This window comes from Rhopalosiphum padi, chromosome 2, assembly GCF_020882245.1.
Source record: "Rhopalosiphum padi isolate XX-2018 chromosome 2, ASM2088224v1, whole genome shotgun sequence".
NCBI lineage: Eukaryota > Metazoa > Arthropoda > Insecta > Hemiptera > Aphididae > Rhopalosiphum > Rhopalosiphum padi.
This window is the reverse complement of record NC_083598.1, coordinates 70,125,047-70,146,214: the sequence shown is the minus strand read 5'-3', so window position 1 is coordinate 70,146,214 and position 21,168 is coordinate 70,125,047. Positions and strand designations below refer to the sequence as shown.

The 21,168-nt window shown below is 28.3% G+C and overlaps 1 protein-coding gene across 1 annotated transcript; it reads right to left on the bottom strand.

The window, feature by feature from the left end:
• Positions 1-1,573: 1,573 nt before the first annotated feature.
• On the bottom strand, positions 1,574-20,641 carry LOC132922841 (short stature homeobox protein 2-like). The gene is made up of 5 exons (XM_060986563.1): positions 20,070-20,641; positions 9,848-10,086; positions 9,511-9,568; positions 4,369-4,529; positions 1,574-4,176 (listed from the first exon to the last, which is right to left on the bottom strand). The coding sequence occupies exons 1-5, from the start codon at positions 20,419-20,421 to the stop codon at positions 3,985-3,987; spliced, it is 1,002 nt and encodes a 333-aa protein (XP_060842546.1). The 5' UTR covers positions 20,422-20,641; the 3' UTR covers positions 1,574-3,984.
• Between the last annotated feature and the right edge of the window lie 527 nt (positions 20,642-21,168).

Sequence of the window (21,168 nt, the reverse complement as noted above, 5' to 3'; positions counted from 1 at the left end):
AAATTTAAATTCATAACCTATAATCAATCCACTGATCTCCCTTCTTTCTTCCGCGGTTCTAAACGAAGTTATCGCCAAAGGTACTATTTATCCTTAGTCTATCCAAGTATACACTTATAATTATCTCTATTAACAGCTCCTATAGTTCCTTAATTAATTTACATTTAATTTAAAATATTTTATATTAATAATTAAAATTATTTTATTCGTTCCTATAGTGATAATCGTAAGCAATATATTATATTAATAGACGACTAATAATAATAATTACTAAATAAAAAAAAAATCAATTATGTTTCTAAAATTTACTATGTAGGTACATTTGATGTAATGATGTCTCAAATAAGATATTGTCATTAATAATATAGTCTATAAGAAACGTTAAAAAATTTAGTTTTAATTTTGAGTTAATAAAAATTGTTCGTGATTTTTAACATTGTAATAATTTTCCAAAATAATTTTTGAAAAATAATAAATAGAAAAACACTTTGTTGACGCACACTAGGCGGCAGTTGAGCGACTATTTAATATTATTTAGCATAGTTTATGTATAATATATTTTATATCACGTGAAACCCACGGGTACAACACTCCATAGCAGCATCAGTATAATATAATATTATCCTTTTTCGTGTAATATATATTATAATATATAATAATAGGTACCTATAATCTATATGTGATAATATGATGTGCGTTCATATTATGTATTATTATAGGACTATAGGAGTGAGAAACCAGAGTCTGCGTACGTCTGTGTTTATTGTGTATTTTAAAACGCATAGAATACTTACTATGTACATTGAATTCAATTATTGTATGTAAATCATGTTTTTTCACTTGACAAATATTTTAATTACAAACGAAGTGTCACAACCATCTATGAACGAGTAAAAAGTATAATTTAACACATAACACGAGTAACTGTAATAACTGTAATAATATACAAACAATAATAATAATAATAATAATACAAAAAATATGATTAAAGTAATAATAATTAATAAGTAATAAAAATAGTAAGATTTTTACAAAACAAAAAAAAAACAACTACTACAAGATAAAATAAGTAATAAATTAAGTATAATTTAATCGGTGTCGTCAATAAATTTTATGAGGAATTATTTTATTTAGGCACATTTTAATTTTTTAATTATTGATTACACGATACCCTATTATTGCGCAAGTACCTATAAGTAATTTTAGTATTATCTTTATATTTTTTTATCGATTTTTTTTTCGTTTTAGTCAATGTGTTAACGATGTTTATTGCACTGTTTGATAAAAAAAATACAGAGTGAAAACTGACAAGTTGAGTACATAATTACTTAACTTATTTTATTAAAATGTGGTAAAACTTTGATTGGAGTTTATACCTATAGGTGGTTATTCACAGCACTTACATTATAATCATGAATCATATTGTTTTGTTAAGATAATAAAATATCTTTAATGCGCATATTTAATACTATTTAATGTCCTCGAGTTTAAATGGATTTATGTTATGTAAAAAATTACAAATGTTACAATTTTAAAACAAACTTATATGGGTAACAAAAATAAATATATTAAATTAATCTTCCTCATTTTTACTATATTTTTTAATACTACTTAAAACAGCCACAACTGTAGGTTTATAATCTACAACACATACAAGTATAGAATATATTTGTATACAAATCTTAATCATAAAAGTTTTTTGTTTTACAAGAGAACGCTGTACATTTATTTAGATGATTCAACGAATAAAAATATTATACCGATGGGACTTATATTTTATATTTACAATATTTGAGTTACTCTATATCTATACTATCTTTAATCTTGTGTATAATACATCTAACTTAATATTTTTAATTTTATTTATAGTTTTATAAGTTTTATTTGTAAATTAAATGTATTAGAGTTATCTGAATTATTGCACTAACATACAAACAATGTTATATCGATACGATTTGACAATTTTAGCTATAGCAACACAAGTTGAAATTTAAAATATTTTATTGTTGTAAGTTTATAACATTAATTTGAAATCGGAATGTTTAGTTATAAAGCGTTACATTTATTTTATACGTATTATTAAATCACTGTATATTTGAGTATATAATTGAATTATAATAACAGTAATACAATTTTAATGTAAGTATATAAAGTCATATTGACCATAGGTAAAGTATCATAATAATAAACAATAATAATAAATAAATAAAATATAATAATATACATGTAACAAAATAATAAATTAAAGTTATTATTATCGTCAACTGTCAAGTATATCGGTAGGTCAATAGGTGTTCAATTTTCATTATTATAAAGCGTATACTATAATTTTTTAATGACTAGATTATTGTATTTATAATATAAGATGACGAGAACAAAAAATATAACTAATTACTATTAAGTATTTGGTTACCGTACTCATACTTATTTATCATACGAAACGATATTCAATTTTTAAATTTCAAATTTCAAGTTTTAAAACTAAATATTTTTAATTCATGCTATAGGTACCTATATCATATAAATATCGAAACCCAGTTAGAAAGGTCACACAATTAAAAAAAATTCATTTTTCGAAAATACTCAAATTAAAAAATCTATAAAACTTTTATTGAAAAAACAAGGTTAAAGAATTATTAAAAGTTTCAGATAAGTAATTTTCGCAATAAATTTTATTACATTCTATAGAATAATATTATGAATCTGTAAACCAGATTTTATTGAATACCTACTATATATGATGTGCAACTTCAATGGGAGAGCTGAAAGACTCTGAAGTTTGAATTATCATGTCACATTTCTTTCACACTTCTAAAATCATTGTTGCTGTTGTAACTCTTCAAGTAATACTTGTGTCACTTTTCAAGCAAAAATTATAACACAAACGGTAATAATTCATAATGTGTCGTTTTTATTGACCGACGGTACCTTCTGGCTGGTGCACATTTGTCATTAAACATTACTATGATACTGTTTTTGCCACGATGACTATAATATGACTATAAAGCAAAACTAATAAAATTACTCCGTGGTGGACAAATTTGAAGTTATGTGTGAGTTGGGGTAAATCAATAAAATCATACATATTTATTAGTAAGGTTGGGATTTGTATGTAAATACCTACATATTTTTACTAAAACATGATAAATTAAGTATTGCAAATGATAAATTAATTTCACGTGATTTAATAAAACATATTTTATTTTACATGTTTTACAATATGTTTCGTTTTAAATAGATATTTTCACATTATTTGTAAAATTTCTGCATTTTTTTTTTTTACTTATTTCGTAAATTTTGAAAATGTTGGTGGTTTAGTAGTATTATATATTTATAATTCGATAATAGTAGGTACTCGTAAATTATAAGTGTATAATGCATATAGGATATAAATATACAAAAGTATCAGTTATATATTAGGAACTTGATTTTAGTTTATTTTAGCTGTTTCTGTTCAGTGTTCGATAACCATACCTTAATGATCTTAGATTATACTTTATGTTCAACAATTATTTGACAAAATAAATTTACGAATTTATAACGGTGTTAGTAATTGCGTTCGCGTGATGGTTGTGAAAATATCTTTATATTTTTTAAACCAAATTGATTAGAAATTAAAAACAATGAATTGTATTATTAAAAAATTATTTAGAATTGAATTTTAATTTAACATGTTAACATATTATTTTAAAATTTTTCTTATTACATATTTTTTATTTTATACTAAATATTTTGGCTATTGTAATTACATATAGATATATGTACATATTTTTGGTTTTTATTACGTATAAATCCCAGCCCTATTTATTAGTAACATATTAATAGACTTATATGATTGGCATTTTTTTAATTGTGTCACCTTTTTCACCGGGGGAACGGTAATATGATATCTCGAAGTAACATGAAAGTATTATAAAAAAATGTTGACAGTATAATATATATATATATATAATATAAAACAATGAAAAAAAGACATGTCTAATGTTAAACAATCTCCTGGTCTCTACTAATGGCTTCAGCGTGTTTTTTAGCTTTTAACCGCAAATCAGCTATACTGGAATTTTTGGTTAATAGTCTATCTTGATGTAATGCCGCAAGAGCAGCTAGACTCAGACCACCCGGAGGATATGGCGCAGGGCATAGAACACCTCTTCCCATGGCCACTGCATAATGCAACTGCAATAAACATATATTTCTCTCTAATTTCACAATACAAAATATATTTCACGGTTATACGAGATTCACACAATTTCTGTGAATCGTTACACGTTTTATGCAGCATGTTAAATTTTTTATATTTTTCTTAACGATGTATATTATGTTCAAATATGAAATATTAAATGCAATCGATAATACACTAACAATTACCTGTTGTGCGGCCGTCAAGATGGCCGGATCGAACGCGGAAAACGCGGCCGCAGCTGCAGCCGAAGAATTGAATTGCAACTGCGGCAGTCTTGGCACGTTCACGTATGGGGCTACTCGACACGGCTCTAGAGGCGTAGATACGTTTTGGTGCATCATTAGGCCTGTAAAAATACGATAAAATCATAATAATAATAATACATCGTAGAGTACTTTTCTGAAAAAAATATTTAATGAAATATTTGATAAATTTATGATATTTTATGATTTTAATATAATCTACTTTGCTCTGCCAATGACGATAACGTTATACTCGGCACTCGCTGTCATCAAGATTTAATCTTACAAACTTTTTGTTATAAAATGCGCTTTATAATGCTAAGTGTCTAGGTTTTTTTTGATTTTGAGTAAGGCGTAAAATATGTCCATTTAGCAATAAAATGATTTGTTTTTTTAATTTTATTTTAGAAAATATCCAAAACATGTACAAGTTACAGAAGGAAAATTGGAAATTGAAAACAGATTATAATCAAAGTAATTTTTTAAATTATAATTAGTATAGATAGTTCATAAACATATAATGTACACACCTATTAAGATACACCAAGCTATAATAGTAGAATCGTTTTTCAAATGTATTTTTTCTTATTTTCTATACTATGAACCCAGTATATGATAGTATATTTTATTTAGTAGCATATGATAGCTACCTAACATATTTTTCAATAGTTTTGAAAATTATACTGTTAAGAATAAATAATATTTCTCGTTTAAAGTTATAATATACAAATGTGAGCTTATAGTAGTAAAAAATATTAATAACGCAGAACAACGTCACATTAACGAACTACAATGAGTGTACAATTAAGTATATACCTATACAGTATCGTTTAAATTACACATTAGTATATTGCAGACATTATTGTGCGGTGTGTGTACTACATGTATGCATGTATTTCATTCGACGAGACGGTAAATAATAAATATTATTATCAGTTCATCGATTGCGACAATAATAATAATAATAATAATAATAATAATAATAAGGGCGCTCGCATACATATACATCACGCATATGGGATGTTTTGCACGGATCACGGAGGGATTACAAATAATCTGGATCCGTACATAATAATATATATACAGTTGTCGCTTAATCAAGTTAAGTGTGTGTGCGGCACAACGAGTGATTGTCACCCGATTGCACCCCAGTGAGCGATTAGGAGAACACTGCTCTGCTGCAGCGGACCATCACTCCCTCTCCTCCGTCTGCTTTGCTTGCTAAACGGTAGTACGGTACACACAACACACACAATAATATACAGGGTGATTTATCAAGCATACCACCCTATTTTTCATATATAATGAATTTATTGAAAATCCGATTTTTGTAAGTCTTAAATATACTCGAAGACCATATATTGTCAAATTCTCGAGATTACTTATGTATAAGTTACATTTATATATACAGTTATACTATGTAAGGAGTGTCTTGTGACGATACAAATATTGTTTTTTAAATGAAAACCATCCTTTTTTACTGTAAATTATTTAATAGATGATTTTTTTGAAAAATTTGATGCTTCTAATTGAAAATTCGAACAAGAGTTATTTAAAAGTTATTACAATGTTTATACTTAACTAAGAATAATAGTTCTTAAAAATAATTTTACAAAAATATAAAAAGATGTACTATTAAATCTAGTAATTAATTATATATAGACCATTTTTATAAATTATAAATAAAAACAGATCAATACAATTTTCAAATTACTAAATAGGTAGTCATTAACCCCATATATATATATTTTCCAAAGCTGTTGTTTTTAGTAGTTACTCAAATTTAAATAAATAAAAAATGGGAAACTTGTTCGAATTTTGATTTTGATACGTTAACTTTTCAGAAAAATGATCTACTTATAATAATTTACAATAGAAAATGGGTATTTCTCTGAAAAACAAAAGTTTGTATCTCCACATGACACACTTTAAGTAGTATAAAAATCATTAACATATTTAAATTTCTAAAAACCAGATTTCGAACAAATGCAGTATTTAAGAAGAAAAACGGAGTGAGCGTGTTTGATGAATCACTCTGTATATAACTCTGTATAGATATAAGCATTCGCAAACTTTCGTACACCGTGCTGGGGCGACGGCGACTGCGATGGGAGGGTTTTTGTTTATTTGTTTTTTTTTTTTTTGCTAATTCAATTTCAATTCTTCCCAGCGGTCCAGTCGTATGTGCACTTACAGCACCGCGATCACCACGACGACGACTGCTGTCCATATTATAAATCGGTACAATGATATTATGTATATAGATAGTATATAGGTACAAGAACTATTTTTTCATCAGAGATGGCTGCAATGACCACGGACGACTGTCGTAGATTTAACATTAACACTACAATATTTTATTAGTATACTAAACATTTAATGTGATATTTCGTGTAGTCTGTGCGAATTAGTCTTCTCATTTGTCCTTTTTCTGAGATTTTCATTTAATATTCGTACATACTAGATACTTATGGTCTAGTCATCTTCGTTGTTTCGTACTTTGTAAATGACTTTACCGTTCGCTTAATAATAAAATACACACACGACTTGCGCCAGTAATAAGAATACAACAATTAAGAATCGATTTTATTTATATTTTCGGTATTGTTTCAGTATGGTTTTCGTTTGATATTTTCACACGGGCATTGGTAACGCTAAGCAGAGAGTGTAAAATAATTGCAGATATATACAATATTTTTGACCTATTTGATTTTAATTTATAAATATAAGTGTGTTATATTATTGCGTAACAAAATATCAAGCGATTTATATTTAAAATAAAAAACTGAATACTAACGATAAAGGTATATACTTATTCAGTTATAGAAATGTAGTCGTTAACTCCGAAGACTGTGTTGTCAAACATAATAATATCACAATATTAGACTTTGATATTTTTTAACACTCGCTTACTTAAAAATATTATTTATAAACACGTTTAAAAATATCAACATTTGTAAAATTAAATTAATTGATTACTATATGCTGTGCATTAAATAAAATATTTGTATCCATCATACTTTATTATTTAACGGGTTTTACAAAAACAATATAAAAATATTGTATTAGTACAGTACATTTTCTAAACACGTGCTCTTGTAGATATTATAATTGTATAATGTATATAAATTTTCATCATCGGGACAATAGTCACCCTGTTTATTGGATAAGCCTTTGGCCCCGCTCAGATTTAATATAATTCGTTCGTCGTCGTTGTTTCGCGCACCAGAAAAAAATTATACTTACATTATTAATATTAATGACCGACCATAAAACGTGTTGCGGTACGTTAATCGCGTTTGTATACGATTATATTATATATATATATGTGTGTGTGTAAGTGTGCACGCGGGTCGGCGAGTATAATACTATCCCCCGTCGGACATTAAAATGAAATTATCTTTCTCGTTTATTTTTTTTCATTCCTAAATGACAAGTGCGATTTTTATTCCAGAGTGACTGTGAATATTATGTACATTTATTATCTACAATAATCACTGCTGCGTACCTACATAGTAATGATTTCGCTCGAGGTTTTCGTATATTTTAAAATATATCAGATATATTAATAAAAATTATATATATTATTAATACTGGAATAAAATGACACCTAGTACGTCATAATTTATTAGATAAAATATCTTTATACTTAGTATTACGTATAGGTGCTCGTATAGTCAACAATATTTTATGATGACGTAAGCGTAGATATAAGCTGGCTTTTAGTGGGACTCTTTTCATTTAGAAATTATGTAAATTATATATTTATTTATATAATACCTAAATAATTCATACGTTTTAAAATCTATAAATTTAAAATAGAAATAAAATTGTTAATATAGTTGCACATCTTTTCTTTAATGTCATTATTTATTTATAATCAATTGCGTATTACAATCATTGTCATGGTGAGTATGAGACAGGGGGGCCAGTGCCCCCCTGTCACTTCAAAATAAATTATATTTCTTATACCACACGTTGTAATGCAACAGAAAATTCTAAGGAGATTTTGCGAAGACTCTAGACGATTGTCACTGTTATAATTTAAAAATAATATTATAAATAAATACTTAAAAAAAAATTGTTTTAATGATTAAAATCCTAGCTACGCCTATGATCATTGTATTTGTATTTGAAATACTATAGCCATTTTCTTCATTTCAGATTTTTAGACCTATGGACAATGACTGTGGAAACATATTTATAGTAATCGTCGAAACAGAATTAATAACGTTTTATTTTTGTGTTAAAAATTATTATTATTATACGGGTGATTTTAAAATTTTATGTATTCATATTTCAATGTCATTATCTTAAAGTTTTGTGATGAAAAAAAGTAACACAGTATTATAAGTGTTATGCAGAAATGCTATTTAAAAACAGATTTGTTATTATAATTATTTAAAATAACGATTTTCTCTTTTTTATTTCTGAGCAAAGGCGAAGAACCCATCAAAGATATTTTAATTTTATCGTTTAGAAATACACTAAATAGTAAATACATAGGTACACTTGTTTTTATGTAATTTAAACATTTAAACAACAATTTTAAGCATATTATATATATATAAATGAATATAGATAATAGAAAGGTAATTAATTATAGTGAAAATGTTTGTAAAATAATAATGTTTTATAGGTACATTCTGAAATAAAAAAATGTTAAAATTACTTTCGGTTTCTCTCAAATTTTAAATTCGTATAATATATTTATTAATAGTACATATTATAAAATAATGTAGTTGTGTAATACGATATTTTTTTCACTATGAAATGTATAATATATTTTTATTTAGATATTATAAATAGTCTAGTTTTACTTGGAATTTTCATTAGAAGTTTGAAGTTAGAGATGAATCAATATAGGAAGCAACTACTAATAAGTGTTTAGATTTTTAGGATTGATACATAACTATTTAACGGTTTGAATAATTAACTCTATTATGGTAACTAATTTCATGTTTTCGTAATTACCTGTCGCAGTATTATTTTGAATCTGAATAAGAGGTTATTTAAAAATATATAAATAAATAATTTGTTTTAAGTACTATTATATGTATTAAAAATAGAAAAGTAAAATCATACCTTTATGCATTTGACTTTCGTGTTTTCGGCATTTGGCCCGTCTGTTTTGAAACCATACCTAAAAATATTTAATATTTCAATGATATTTAAATTTCTTAAAATTAAATGGTATAGATTATTTGTGATTTAATATGGTTGAATTAAAAATCACTTAATTAAAATACAAAACTTAACATTAAAACAAGAGCATTGTTGTACCAACATTATTTGAATTTCAACCTTTGCACATTTTTACATACACTTTTGTTTAAAAAATTGTTTTTTTTTTTAATATCAAAGGTTGATATTTTAAAAATTTTTAAAATTACTTTTGTCTAATTTATAGTATAAAACTAACTTGTACTCTGGCTTCGCTGAGACCAAGACGCTGACTAAGCTCTTCTCTCATAAATGCATCGGGGTAGTGGGTTTCATCAAAAAGTCTTTCGAGTTCGTTGAGCTGTTCAAGAGTGAAGTTGGTCCTACTTCGCCTCTGCTTATTGGACGGACCATTTAACTGTTTACTGTTACTGTTTTTCGAACCATCGAATGTTTGGCGGTAGTCTTCTACACTGTCTTCTTTAGGATCTTTGAAATCTAAAATTTTCATTTTAATTTACTGTAGACATATTTTTATTCAATGTTTCAAGTTAAATAATTTGCATAAACTATGCATCATTTTATTCGAATAATGAAGTACCTAATATAGTATAATGTATTTCGCGATAAATTTATTTTCAAGTTTTTTAAACTATCTTTCTGTAAGTTGTTATATTATACCTAACTAAAAGGGTTAATGTTTCAAAATACATTTGCATTTTTAATTAGGTTTAATTTATATACTATTGTTTTAAATTTCAGTTTTTTCCATAGTTGTATAATTTATAATACACAAACTCAACTTTTAACTGTATATATTATATATATATTTGGTTTTTTTGCATCATTTTTAGAAATTGAATTATTTATACATTTTTCGAGGTTAACGTTTATAATTGTTTTGATTTGCAACACATTTAGTTCTCAAGAATTTTGCATCAAGATAAATAACAGAATGATGAGTTAAGAATAATTTAGTAGAACACATTATTTACAGAATAAATTAATATTGTGGTAACCATTTTACGGCTAAATCAAATTTAAAGTTGTGTATTCATTATTTAATTAAATATTATATATTTATGATAACAAAAACAAATATTATTATAACTTATATTATAGGTACCTAATACTCATTCAAATTATATTGATTTATTGACAAATTAATTTTTTTATATTGCTTGAGAAATGTGAAAAGTAAAATAAAATGTACTTCTAATGTCAGTTCTAATGAATTAAATTGAATATACTATAAATTAATACCAGGAGTAAATTCTTATGTACAGTAGTAGCGTCGCAGTAATCCGAACATAAGCTATTCCAAAAGACGCGGTAATCCCAACGGCTTCGAGTGTACATCGCCATCGTTCTATTATTGCATAAATGAGTACCTATGTATATAATTTAAAATAATAGTAGTAATTTTAATTGATTTAAAAAAAATGTAATCAATTATTATAATTATTGTACTCAAATAGTTTTTACACAAATTAATAAAAACAATTTTTAAGTTTAAATCGCAAGATAATTTTATAACTAAGTCATAGGTAATCTGAACGGCCCCTTCCTCAATTCATTTCGGATTACTGCGACGCTACTGTATTTCTCTCTCTCTATATATACGTGAAAATATAAACTGAAACTCATAAAATTGAATTAAATAATTGTTTCATTACTTATATTAATGTGGATTAGCATGGTATTATACTTCTTGTTTTTTACATTACTGCATTCGAATATAACTAAAATATGATGATTATAATATAATTACGTATAGTGTACATTAACAGTAGATAGGTACTTTATATTCTAACAATTATACTGTTAACTTGCCAATAATGCTAATTGATTACCGCTTTTATTATGACTTTTTTCGTAGCTTAAGGTTTTAAGTACCGGTTACTAGAGGGGTTTGAGATAAAAAAAAAAACAAAATTAATTCGAATATGTGCATTTAATACCATTTGGCAAATTAAACACGCGCACAACATAGCTATTAAAAGCTTAACGTAATCGTTTTCTTTATTTCATTATTCATTTCCATCTTCCATGCTTTCCCTCCCACTCTCTCCAAATTTCCTTTCTCCCCATTTTACACTGTGATTTGCAGCTACTTAAATGGGTCTAACAAATTAATTGGGGTTCCGCCTATCAAATCGATTACATTCAAATCGTATTTAGTATGAGTGTACCTGCTTTATTCGAGTATACTTTGGCAAATCGTTTGAGTAAAATTTGCAAAATTGATTTTTATTTTTATTACTGAACCTGCCACGTTCCTAAGTATAGTTAGTCGGGGCTTAATAATATCTTACACAAACGTTAAACATAAATACATATTGTTATAAGTTGTACTACGAATTTTAAATCTCATTGATATTAAACTAAAAGGGGATATAATATACTATCTAGATAGTTAATTTATAGAGTTTAAAATTATTAACTTGGGTTGTTATAATAGTTACACGTGTTGGTTAAACATGTTTGATCACTCATCTCGATTCGGGTTATATAGTGCATTATTATTAATTTGAAAATAATAAAAAATCATTTAAAAACGATCCTATAAGCTTATCAGTAAAAATCTAACTTGCTGAAATATCTATGAATATATTAACTGTCATGTGCATTTGGGAAAACTAAGTTTAGATAATATGAGTATTCAAATAGCAATAGAATATTTTTTAAATATTTATAAAATAGTATATAACATTTAAAAAATAATTTTATATTATTATTTATTATTTAACTATAATGACTTTATTTTTCCAGTTATGGTTCAAATCTATTTTCAGTAAAAGGAGTTAAATTATTTTCAAAAACTGTTTTATAAAAAAATCATAAATGTATTTACTATTTATGTACATATTAAAGTATTTACAAAATATATTATATGTACGATCTATTTGGACTAACTTGTAATACATTCATAAATGTATAAATACATAGGTAGAAAAGGCTATTTAGAAAACAGAATTAATAAAAACGTCATTGTTTATTTTAGTAATTATTTATTAGTACAATAATTTAATAATAATATTCAATACCAAATTAAATCAACTGAATAAATATACTTAAGTGTTTTATTTTTTTACTAAATTAATGTTGACATAAAAATTACTAGATGTAGATGCTAAAAGCATAGAGGATAAATAAAATATTAAATTTTATATGATAAATACTTATTTACTTGAAAATATAAATCCAATACTTTTTTTTTAGATGTGTGACACATTGACGTATATAATAAAAAGTTATCAAAAATGTACTTTATTTCATATTTCAGGTTGAAATTGGTATGGTTATTAAACCGCAGATAAAAAGTTTAGTTTATTGCCGTAATTATATGCGTGCATTATTGAAAAAAGAAGTATAGTAATTGTTAATAGTTCGGACGAAATAAATTAAAATAAAGTACAGCGAGATAAAAAAAAAATGAAAAAAAAGTAAGTATACGAAAAGTAGCTGTATTGTTATATATATATATATATATATAGAGAGAGAGAGATAAAGTAAACCCTTTGTACAAGTCTACGATTTTTATTATGAAATAAAATTACGACGATGAGACGCTTTGTTGGAGTTACGGGGCAATTAATTTAAGTCTGTAGCCCTGAAGTACTCTGGGGTGTAGTTACGAAGTCCCGCCCCGTAGTCGAAGAGGCCTTAAGACGTTTTATTCCTCTCGCTCTCCGCAGCACCGTCCGGCTCACCACCCTGCGACTGTGCATCTGTTATGTCTCGGATTAGTCTAATCCCATTACTTTAATTAAGAGAAAGGAAGAGAGAAAGGAAAAACACCCTCCGTTCATCGCTAGGTACCTGTATATATATATATATATATAATCTATATTATCTTTTTACACCTCGTGCCAATCGTTCACACCTATAATAATAATATATATTTCAGTTATCTGATCCATCTACAATTGAAAGAAATACCCCGAAATATATTATGAATTCATTTGAAATACGCTGGCTTTATGTTCTATAATGAAATAGAAAGTTAAACATTTTTTATTTCATAATCTATTACAATAATTATGACTAACACTAACGAGTGGGTGTAATACCTGTAATGAAAAGTCTTATCCCTGGAAACATTTTTCACGAAATGAATAATTTGTATATTCAAAACTAGTGAAATATTATGAGTTAAGCTATATAATATTATTATTTAAAATGTAACAAAATGTATTCATTATTAAGATTTAAGATTTCTGATCATACCAATGTTTAAAGTACCCAAGTATTTGTGTCTTTTAATTATTAGAGTATTCTTATGCAATTTTGAAGAATATTTTATTACATTTTTTGTAATTTAATATTAGCTATATTATGATCTGAAGAGATTACAAGATCATTGCGTAAATAGAGTGATTTGGTAGGTACATTAAAATTTAAAGGATGCTTTGCTTTTTAAGCTCAAAGAGTTCTATGTATTATAAAACGTTTAATTCGATTACTGTTTGATATTTATGTAGAATCCCATATTGAATAGCGTATGTTGGTTTGATTAAAAGTTTATACACGAGTATAGCTTAGTTGCTTTATTATTTGATGTTAATAGAGAGCGGAAAGACGAAAGTGGATGTTTAGGTAAGGATGTTTATAAATTATAATAATACCTATAAATAACGGAAAAATTACACTATTGGTAATTTTGACAACATTGATAGACGATAGTGGGTAAATTAATGGTCTAAAATAATGGATATTAAGATGGTTTTTTTTTGTTTAAGTATGAGTATGACAATTGACAGTAGAATACTGATATAGTATATCAAAATACCAAAGTAAATTAGTCTCATTGAATTAATTATGTTAGAAAAATAATAACGTTTTTAAAGTATTGTGTATTGAATTTCAGCCAGTGGAAATATTTTTGAAGGGAGGTTCATTGAATGAATAACGACAAATCAAGGAAATTCTTCGTTGGGAGAAAAGTTACACAAAGTAGCTGAAGGACACCGTATACGAATAACTAATAAGTTGTTTAGTAATCTTCAAGTTATCAGAGACATTCTTAAGAGTCTTTTGCTACTTGCCATAGTCCGGTGAGTGTTTCTAAGCGTTTCATATTAATTTCTGAGTAAACTAGCTAGGGTATAAGTGTAAGTTTTTACAAAAATGCGTTGTATAGATATTTGTCAGCAAATGTATTTATTTATTTATTTATTTTGTTGTTTGCTGTACACCTTAGTTCGACGTTTTTGTGCTATATGAGTACAAATGTGTATTGGAAATAATTTAGATTGTAGTGAATGCGTTTGGTTGTGGGTAGTAGTTTTAATTCACATTCAGAAGTTTGTATGTTTTGTATGAAAAGATTCACTGAATCGTCAGTATTGGTGGTTTTTTTTTTAAGTCCACAGTCGATGTTGAAGTGCAATAGTGTTGACTAATATAGGTTAGTCAGAAGTTAGAAATCGTATTAAGAAGAGAACGGTCGAATGAAAGGACATGGGCACATGGCAAAGAAGATATTTGAGGAGTGGAATGTAAGTTATAAGTTTAAATTAACTATTGTTTTCGGCTATAGAAATCAGAATATTCTAGCTCTAACTGATCTAAGTTATTCACCCTTAATTCAGTTACTATATATATATTTGATTTAATGTCTGTTCTACGTTTTTGCACCGTGTATGTTTGTTTGTTCATCGCCAAAATATCGGAAATACGCCTTAAAAAAAAAAAAATTGTACGTAGATTAGGTTTATATATATTATTATTAAATTGTTCGTATACGTCTTGTCTATATGATCTATTTAATATTTTTAAATACAAATGGAACGGTTTTGATAGTTTTCATTAAATCAATGTTGTGCTGCATACGCGTATATATTATATGGATATTGGACATTATAATACCAATAAGCTATAATAAAAATGTTGTAAATCGAAAATATCTACGAAAATACGATGGCCACATAAATTATAATATGTAATCGTTATTGTCATCGGATGCCGCAACACGACTATAATAATTATATCTATTGCAGTGTTTGGTATACGCGTTATGGTATTATCAATTCCCCCGCGAGACGTTCTCCAATAATAATTGGTAACAGTAATTTTCAGGGTTTAGTCAGGTCTGTATGTGTACATGCCGCAGTGAAGTGCATTCACTTACACACACTTATACACACTGTACCATACAGTAGTTACATTCATTAATGTACGCAGTCAAGTATAATTCAATCTCGCCGAATATTACACTATACTACTATATAATATATATATACATGCATCGTATACGATAAAAATTGTGTAATACGATTAACCCTAGCCGGGGACGATAATAATGATTTCGAGCCACTGTGTATATACAATATAATATAATATACAGTGCACACGTTTGTTTTACTGGGCGTGTATTGTGTGATGGTGAAAAAAACAACAATAAATTCGCCCGTGTAACCGACCTCGGATTAATAAAACGAATAAAAACGGCGCGAAGACGCAACAGCGGTGATGAAGGGGTGGAAAAAAATCCAATTTGGTATTTTTGCCGCTCACTGGCAAAACTATATATACGATTCTAATGAAATTCGGTGGACGTAACGCACTCAATCACCCTCACCGACCAAAACAACTTTTATTTATATATAGGTACGAATGAACGCGATTCCCCCCTTTTTTAAAAAAAAAATATAAAAATAAAAAATACATTCCCATTATTAAATTTTTTTTTTATTATTATTATTATTACCGAACCGACACAACATTTCGGTTGATATTTACCGCTAAGGAATAAAAATAATAATAGCACATTTATACTGGTCAGATTATCTGCAGATAAAACTGAACAAACAGATTTTATAGGATACAGTAGCTTAGCAGCTATATATATATATATAATACGTTATAAACCATCTACAGTTGTCATAATTCCATATTATTCGTTCACGTAAACTATGCATTGATTTAATTACAATATATGTTACAAACAATTATTATAGTATTTGATTGGATACAATTTGTTTTTTATATGGTAAGAGAAAAACTTGTGTAAAATATAAATTAAGATTAACACGTGTTAAATTTTAAATCACCAATCAATGTATGTTTGTTGGTTATAGATTTTGATGCATTTTAAAAGTTGATATCTATGAACGTATTTACGTGTACATAGCCAGTAGTCATTGACGTGACTTTGCGGGGGGCTAGATTAATTTTAGCAGCCCCAACTGGCTAGTTCCAAAATATTAAAAATCAATCATTTTATTTATCATTTTATTACTACTATATTATCACTATTAAAACGAAATATTGGTAGAATTAATATAAGTATAGGTAAATGTTTTTAGTTAATAAAAATATAGTAAAGCCTAGTACTATAACTTTATGCACAGTGTTTGAATTTTTAACCAAACATGGACTATGCAGTATGATTAATTTTATTAACTAACCAAATTTCAGATGTTATTTAATTTAGCATCAACTCAATGAATAATATTTAATGAAATCTATCGATTATAGAAGATTTAGTCTTAGGTACATAAAGCTTGGGCTTAACCATCGATTAATCATAGTCCGTAGAATTGTTTTGCTCAACACTGATTAGTGATATCAGGTAATGAAAAGGTATTGTAGACTGTAGTTAGTTGTAAAATTCGACTCGAATAATTTTTTTCAATAGAATTAAATGTATAATATATTCCACACGATCTGATTAAATTTGTAGGCGACAAAAATATATCTTATTGTATACATAACCGATAGTTGTATAAAATAATTAAAATCATATTTAAAAAATATAAATTTAGTAAGATATAATTTTTTAATGAATGATATGTACTTATATAAATATTATAGAATAAACATAAATAGTGAATTATTAATTATGTAACGTAAATAAAATCCCACCTTGCCATAAACAAGATTATACAATATGATTATGTAAATTGTTATTATAGCTCATATATACGTGTTTATATTATTTAAAGGCCACAATATTGGTATTTATAAATTATATTCAAAACAAATAATAAATATACAACACAATCATATACATTATGCTATAGTCCTATACTAACTACTTATTCTACCTATCTAATCACAGCATTGAATAATTTACTGGCTTACTGGTAGGTAGTGGTAGTATACAACTCAAATCGTAAGATTTTATAACTTGCTGTTATTGTGACTTTTATACGACATTACAAGGGTTGAATATTATATACTATTCCACCATTGTGTTATTACGATGTATAACAAGTACATTATATAATCGTTCAAATTTGTTTAACTTATAATTATGTATACAATCATAGTATTTAATTAAAAATTTAAAAAAAAACCGTGTAAGTGTATAACCTAAGATTATTTCTTTCAAATTCTAATTTATAAGCAATAGTCTAGTTAGGAAACCAAATTGTCAACATAAAATAAATAAAATTAAGTCTGTTTTTCCTTTTTTCAATAAAATAATCAATGTATAGAACAAAATATCCAAATAAAAAAAGGTTATAAAAACTGTTTAAAAAGAGATACAGTGAAACCTCCTAATAGCGGACACTATTGATCACCGAAACTTTATCCGCTATTCATAAAGTGTAAATGCTTTAAAGGAAAAAATATGCACCATGGTAAATTTAATTATACCTGGTGTTTTAAAAATTGACAAATTATTCAAATAAAAATGTATAAACGAATATTACTGTTAACGTTTAAAATTTGATATAATATTAATTCAACACTCAGTGGCCAGTTTCCTTTTAAAGTATCAAAAGATAAAAAGGGAAAAAAATATCGAGTGGACCATTGTAATGGTTGTGTTCAATTTAAATTCATTGTTATATCATTTTATATGAAAATTTGGTAAATGAACAAATAATAAGGAATCTAGCTTATATTCAATTTTTAAGCATTTTATACTAAAAAATAAGTTATCAACATTTAAAAAAAAAATTGAAAATCCCAAATGTCTATAAATAACTTAAAAAAAATTATTTAGATAATTTTTTCATATTTTAGAAATATTAACATAAATATTTTGTGAACATCTATGGTGATTCGTTTTTGAGTTATAGACAAAACAATAAAATCGATTTTGTAAAATACTGGTTTGCGTTAAAATTCCCGTTATTCCTAATTTTTTTTTTTAAATTAGGCGTCTGCTATTCGGAGGTTTTTACATTGAAAAGTACCTAATGAAAATTTCCTCTTCTTCGAGAAATCTTCCACTATTGAAAGGTGTCCGATATTGGGAGGTGTCCGTTAGGGGAGGTTTCACTGGATTAATAAAATAATATGTTGCGTGTATTATAATATAATACCTGTACGACAATACGTATAATAGGCTTTTGTTATCGGTGTTACACTGCAATATTTATACGCTATATTTTTCTAACAATGTTTGCTCCAGGAGCTCTGTTATCAGTCCATTTCTTAATTGGTCTGTGGTTACATCGGTTACCCAAAATTTATTTTGATTTCGTACATTTTACAACTGCTGTCACGCATTTATCCACAGTTTTCATATAATATTATTAGACGTTATTGAAAATCAATTGACACGATCGAAATCGTTAAATGTGGAACATAATATAAGATTCAACCAAATTTCAGACGATATTGTGTAAAAACCACGTGGATACTTAATCTACATTAATAAAAGGAGACTTTGTGTGTATGTAAGCGATCCATAGCCAAGTATATCGCACTCATGGACCATGGTTGATGGTTTTGGAATTTGGTACATATAAATAAACCTATACTCGACTACTCGAGGATGTGCATTTGGTTTGGAAATGTTTAAATATTACAGTTCAAAGAATGGCACACACAGAGACTTGTTAGTTCACGAAAATTATTTTTTTTTTTAGGGTTGCCATTGATTATATAAAATGAAATAGTTATTATAACTGTTTATGACTTAAAATCTACATTTTAAACTTAGCCAAAACCACCAAAATGACTATGTTAAAGTATATTTGTGTAGTTTGCATAACGGATTTTAAGATTGGGTAAATCCACAGGTATTATTTAATTGGTCACGACTCATAGATAACGCCGTATATGTCACGTAAGATCAGCTATAGAATTATTAATAAATATACCAAATACATAAAATCAGAAACCTAAAACGGATTGTTTTTGTACAAATCCACAGCTTTCGAAAGATCAATTTCTTCAGTAGATCCAGAAAGATTCATAATGTCACAGGATTTACTTTAACCATCTGTGCAGTATATACATTTAAGTAAAAGTTTAAGAAGGGATAAATCCACGGGTATTACATTTGTAACGGAAAACGTCGTGTCGTGGGATCATCAACTGGTGTAATATTATGATATTATATAATATACCGAATTTAAGCGGACTGATTTTGTGTAAAAATCACGTGGTTGATTGATAATAATATTATCGATGACATTAAAATTTAAAACTTTACAATACGAGTAATTATTTCGTCATTGCAATAAAATCATTCGCGGTGACGATTAAACGCGCGACCGCAGTGTCGCGACACGTACCTGCGGCGGCTGCGGCTGCGGCAGCGGTGATTCCGGCGATCAGCGCCCGGTGATGGTCCGACGGCGAGGGCGGCGCGCGTGCATGTGGTGATTTCGATGTCGCGCCGCCGGACAATTGCCGATCTCCGTCGTCGTCGTCCTCGTTGTTATTGTTGTTGTTGTTGTTGTTGTTATTGTTGTTGTTGTTATTGTTGTTGATGTGGCCGTGAACGTGTCCGACGGCGGTTTGGCGCGGCTGCAGGAGCGTCATCGGCGGCGGCGGCGGCGGTGGCGGCGGTACAGGTGATGCGGGAGGCGATCTCGAGTCGTCCGGGTCGATCACCGGCGACAGCGAAGACGCTCGCGAGTCCATCGACGGCGGCGGCCCCGGACAGCAGATATAGTGCGACGACGGCGGTATGCGTTATGTCTAAGGGCGCGACGGCGACAACGGTCTGCGTGTACTACTGGTGTGTGCTGAACAGGGAACGGCGCGACCGCGGCGTGCAGCAGCAGCAGCAGCAGAGCGGGCGACGACAACGCGAGTCTCTTCAACTGGTCCATGCGGCGGTGGCAGCGGTAACGCGTTATCACTCGATTACACGGCGATTGCGCACGCCATTTCCACCCTTAGCGCCCCCCCACCACCTCTCCGTTATCGACACTCAATCGGAATATAATGCTTATGCGTATTTGTGTGTGCGTGTGTGTGCGCGCGCGCGCCCCCACCGCGATATGTACATATATTATATATCGACGCGTTTTGTGTATATAAAGTATAAAATACACACACACACACACACACGTATATATATATAGACAGAGATTCCCATTTAAATATATATACACCGTATGTATACGAATTTCGGGGCATAATATATATGTATATACACGTCTAATGTGCGTGCGACGCGCCAAACGTCCGTCCCCTAACCGTTCGCGGTTGCCGGGGTGACGAACGCGCAGGGGGTGGTCGGGATCTTTTCCCCCGTCGGGGGGCCGTACGGTTTAACGGACGGCCATTGGGCGTATGGGCGGCGCCCGCGACGGCGGTTTATTTATTAAGTGCGATGCGGATCGGAGGGGCCCAATTCATTATCGACAAATGATCGCCGCCGCC